Consider the following 5,288-nt stretch of genomic DNA (forward strand, 5'->3'; position numbering starts at 1 on the left):
AGGCAGTTGATATCATATTGTAACCTATTCTACAAAATACTAGGAAATAATGCTTGGAAATACTACCTTTGAAAAGGCCTTGATACTCCTCATGTTCACGAAATATTGTGGTGAAAAATTTGGCTCTATTTCTCAGCATGTTACATGATACACACAGTGCCTTTTAGACCTCAACTGTACTCACCTATAAATTATCTAATCCAAGACAATTCATTAGTAGACTAAGGGACAACTCGTCAATTAGTTTTTCGCACCATTTCCAACAATTAGCAATTAATTACAATGTGCTAATAACAGTTCCCCTCCCATTCTGATATAAATGGGCCAAAGACAACACCTCAGAAAATGTGGTAGTCAGACACAAAAGAAAACGTCCCTCCCCTCTCATTAAGAGTTTACAAAAGGGAGCATGTTTTCCTCTTGTATAAACTGTCTAGAGTGTGACTATATCCTACATACATTTTCAACCCTGCCAATGTCACAACTGTTCAAAATTATGTTTAAAGGTCAGCCAACAACACTGGTAAGGTTGAATGCTTGACACACTAGTTCCTTTTTTGCCGCTATGACTTTGAGAAATACGAATTGTGCTAAATCTTACTCAAAACTGTACACAAACTTCCGACCACACTAAAACTATGTGACCTCAGTTGCCAAATTGAGGTGACAAAAACTGGGCCTTCCCAACCCCGACCAAATTCTACCCTGTAACTGTTTATGTCTCTGAAGACCGCATCAAAAAAACTCTATAACCCTATAAAAACATGCACAACTTGCAAACTTTGCTTACCAGAAGTAAGTTCTACCTCACTTGTTATGTCAAATAATTACGTTAGCATTACTAACATGACACATCACGCACAAGTTTGGACTGAAGCCTACCTTTGCAGAGCATCTTCCCACCAAACCGTAATGCTACCACAACCCACGGGCAACCAACCATCTACAGAAGAGACTCCCAGCGATGTTCATTCATGTGCAAATTGACAAGTATTTGTCTAATCCTGCTGAACAAGACCACAGGGCCCCCATGCATGGGAGAACAGTCTTCTTACCTTTGTGCGCGCCCCTTGTGGGGTGACCTGCTCGCCCCATGGGAACAAAACGCCCCTATCAGGTGGACAGTCAGATTAAGGGGGAGGGGGGCACAGCAACAGAGGGCTAGTCATGAGGGACCAGGTGTGGCACTTTAAAAACTTAAATGCAAAGCCCCACCATAGACTATGGGTAGAGGGGGCAAGGCACAGCAAGTAGCCAAGGGACCAGGTGGGCCACTTTTAGCTCTGATGTGATGGCAAACTACTGATTCTAGGGAGGGGAGCACAGCACACTCATGGCACCAGGTGTGCCCCTTTCAAACCGGAGCTGTACAGAACTAGTGCAGACTGATGGGGTAGGCACAGGGCCATGACAGGGTCAGGCAGCCTCACATCACTAGCAGCCCAGAAACTGTTTATTCCCAAGTACTTTGACCTGACCCTGAAGTGGATCTAGGTTGAAAAAGAAGACTTTCTCCTGCTCTCACTGACAATGGCTAATTCCACAGATTTCCAGGCACGTTGAACACTTCAAAGTATAAGGCACAATGAAGTTTGCTGATAATTCAGCATTTGATTCATTCCTGCTTGGTTAAAAAAGTAACAGGACAAAGTGGCTGTTAGCAGCTAGTAGCATCTCTTTCACTTTTGCGTGCATAACTTTGACCTCGCCAAATGCTACAAACTTCTGTAACTAACTACCCGTGGGAAACTTTCAGATTACCTTTTGGTTGTGATAATCCAATTTACAAAAAAGCAGACTTAAAATACAGTTCTTTCTCATCATCACCTGCGACAACTAATTTTGTTAGCTCATTCTTTCTTTAGACATCACAATGTGCCATTTCATTTGCATGATTTGACTGAGTTTTAATATTTTCCATATGTGAACGATCTGGTTTCAGGTTCTCAGAGATGTCAAAATAATTAAGATTTTTCCCCTGACATAAGCAGCAAGTTCCCTCAAGTGTCAGGGGGTTGCACAATGGCGGAAACCATGATTTTAAACATTTGCCAGCATGACACAAAGCTTAGATATTGAGACTTTAGCTTGAATACTGTCAGGACTAGGGGTAGGTATGGGTTTTTATTGTTGGACCGGTTCGGAAAAACTTGACCTGAAAAAATTCCGTGGATCAGATGTTGGAACAATCAGCAAATGAACAGATTATACCAACACAACATCCTCTGGACATGGACCGTACTTGGACCTGAAATTTTTGTATCAGTACCCACCACTAGTCAGGACGGGATGGGAGACCCGGCACATCCGCATCTTGTATTCAGCTAGAAGAAATGGTATGCCACCCCTTAAGGGAAGGTTTAACCCCAACGGTGCTGTAATACACCGTATGACTCTACTATTACTACTACTACTTAGCCTGAGTACCATCCTCCGTAGTGACCACTGGCTCAACACTTTCGCTTGCTAACCAGCTAACTACTACTGTCCGGATGACTTACTTTCCGACTCCGGTATGGAGGAGGTGATAGAGGATGAAGTTGACGTCATGGTACTCATGGAGGGACTGATGGCTGGCCGCCCACCTGGGTAGTCTTCTGTGGGATACAACATGCACCATGGGTCACTTGGGACAAACTTCTTCATGTGAAATCATCACAACTTTAAATCTAAGATAGAGCCATCATGTTTGCAGTGTCATTGCATATCATTAGGCCATGTTAATGTGATTATATGGATGACATCCGCACGCGTATCAGTTTTTGGCCATTTTCAAAAATAAAGAGTTTTAAACCATACTGTTAATTGTACAAAACAAAGTGAGCAAAGACAAGCAGTAGTATGCAAAAAAATATCGGAAAATGTATATTATTGTAATAGAATGGCAAGGCCAATTCTAAGGTCAGAAACAAATTATCTATTGTTTGGTATACCATACTCTATGTTTTCAACCTTCCTGGCCAATTAGATTTCATACTAAAGTCAATTTTTTTTGGGCCAAACTTTTTGTTTTATTCACACACTTGCATCCAGTTTTGAGGTTCCCAGAGGATGGCATCCATATAATCAAATCAATATGGTCTTATTCAATGAAGCTTAGAACACTCTGAGACAAAAATATCACAGTATTACATAGCATCATAAGAGACTTTTCATTACTAAGAACTTACCAGTTGTCAAAAATAGTGTAGCATGAAAGGAGAATACAAGATTTTTTAAAAATGGCAAACACATTAATTCCATGAACGTCAGGCTAGCCCTAACCACACTCAAGCTCAAGAACAGAAAGAGAAACTGGTATTTAATAGGACAATGATAATACATCAGGTTGTGAAAGTGCTTTTCTACACACAAATGACTGATGAGCTTTCCATCCTACTAGTACTACAATCCACATCAGTTTTAAGTCTTAAATAATAAAAGAAATGTAAGAAAAAACACAGGTAAAATCTAATAACTACATTTGAGTCACAGCAAATATCAAAGTTAAGAAACCAACTCAAGTTTAAATTTTTCCTCAAAAACATCTGCAAACTTCAGGCCTTCATATCAGTAAAAATTGTATCTAACAGTTAGGCAAGGGACAGAAGTTAGGGAAAGGCAAAAGAACAACAAAACATCTTTCAAACGTAGTATGAAAGAAGGACAAAGATCACCAGGGGTGCTGTTGTTAGCTACAGACAAGGCTGGCAAAGTTGCAGTGCGTACAAAGACGTAACTAAACAAACACCCGTTTATGTCTGAACTGTTTTGATCATAGAAAGGGCGGAGAGACATAATAATGTTATGCTTACATTCTTTCTATTCTGATACAATTCACAAACCAGGAAAATGGACACAAGGAAACAAGGATCCTCCACCTATACCTTGAGATGGTTTAGTCCACCTGTGCATCTCAATGGCAACATTTACTACTTTGTAGTGTCATAGGAAAAATTAATTTCGGCGATTTTCACGACGATTGGAATTGGCTGACGGAAAAAAAATTCGAGCTGGCTAAAGCCCTGGTTGGTGGGCAGGGCCTTGGGAGCACATAAAGGGACCACTGTTTTTATACGTACATACGTCTTTTAACGCAGCCAATCTTTGCCCTAAACGGGTGGTGGTGTGAAAGTTACGTCTTGTACGTACGTACCAGCCTTGCACGTGTGATACGGCAATGATCGGTGGGGATCAATGCTGATTTGTGTATGGCAACACAGACAGTTACACTGTGTCTGAAACAGGGCGGGCAACTGGTTTTGAACTTTAGGCGTACTGTAGTTACAGGAAACAGCTGGAAGAACAAGAGATGGTAGGGAGGGAGGGGGGAGACATCGAAAAATGAGATGATCTACAAGAGCAGTCTAAAGAGAGTGGATGGGTGAAATACCAAAATATTTGGAAACAGAAAAGCTTTGATTACCATGAAAAGCTACTTTGAGTGATACTGTTGATGGAAAGAACAAAAGAGAAAAATGAAAATGATTGAGAGTTCATCAAATTTTTTTAATGTAGGCAAGATATAGAGTCCATTTCATCATTGAGTATGGCCAACCCCTTTTGCCAAGTGCAGTAATCCAAGCCTGCAGACTGTGCTACAAACTGGAAGAAACCAATTGGTAGAAATAGGTACAGGTGTGTTTAACACTCGTTTGTCAGCTTTTATACTTTTACTGGACTTTTCAAAGCAGACAGCCACACTTAAGTTGAAAAAAAAAGAGAAAAAAAAAAAAAGATGATGTACTAAAAGTTCACCAACACACGGACACGGATCTTGGGAACAGGAGTACTTACGCCTCATAGCGGCTGTATGAGACACCCATGCAGCAGGGTCTATCGGCCTTATGGGTTCCGCTGCTGGGAAAATGATAATGCCAGTAAAGCCACCATTTTATATCACTACATTACATGTCATTTGGCAAGTCAACAGGCTGGCAATGGAACTTTGTGCTGTGCTGATATGGACTGAATGTTCAGTTGTTTCTACAATGCCTTGGAGTGAAGCCATCTCTGTAGGCATACCAATGTGTTAAAAACATTCAAAAGTTGATGTTAGAGACACACCAATTGATTACCAATTGATAGCCACATTTTGAAAGCCCTTCAGGTAGAAAAAAAGTGCTTGAACATATTTTTTACCTCCATGAAAAATGGAGGTATAGTTTAAGGTGTGTCTGTCTGTCTGTCTGTCTAAAACCTGTATTATGTTAACACACACACAAACCACAGCCTGTTCACCCAGCCATTTGTTGACTTCCTTGGCGAGTGTGTCCAACCAAAATTTACGTGTCAAAGCTGCAGTGTGA

The 5,288-nt window shown here is 40.8% G+C and overlaps 1 protein-coding gene across 13 annotated transcripts in view; it reads right to left on the reverse strand.

Annotated features, from left to right (window-relative positions):
- LOC118429980 (segment polarity protein dishevelled homolog DVL-3-like) overlaps positions 1–5,288 on the reverse strand; it is a 47,568-nt gene that overhangs the window by 8,059 nt on the left and 34,221 nt on the right. For 8 of the 13 annotated variants that reach the window (XM_035840633.1, XM_035840632.1, XM_035840630.1 and 5 more), the window contains 2 exons: positions 4,777–4,839; positions 2,502–2,597 (listed from right to left, as the gene is read on the reverse strand). In XM_035840633.1, the coding sequence (XP_035696526.1) occupies positions 2,502–2,597; positions 4,777–4,839 (159 nt within the window). The remainder of the gene's footprint in view (positions 1–2,501; positions 2,598–4,776; positions 4,840–5,288) is intronic. The other 5 variants (XM_035840629.1, XM_035840636.1, XM_035840628.1 and 2 more) reach the window with 3 other exon arrangements.

Source organism: Branchiostoma floridae, chromosome 14 (genome assembly GCF_000003815.2).
Source record: "Branchiostoma floridae strain S238N-H82 chromosome 14, Bfl_VNyyK, whole genome shotgun sequence".
NCBI lineage: Eukaryota > Metazoa > Chordata > Leptocardii > Amphioxiformes > Branchiostomatidae > Branchiostoma > Branchiostoma floridae.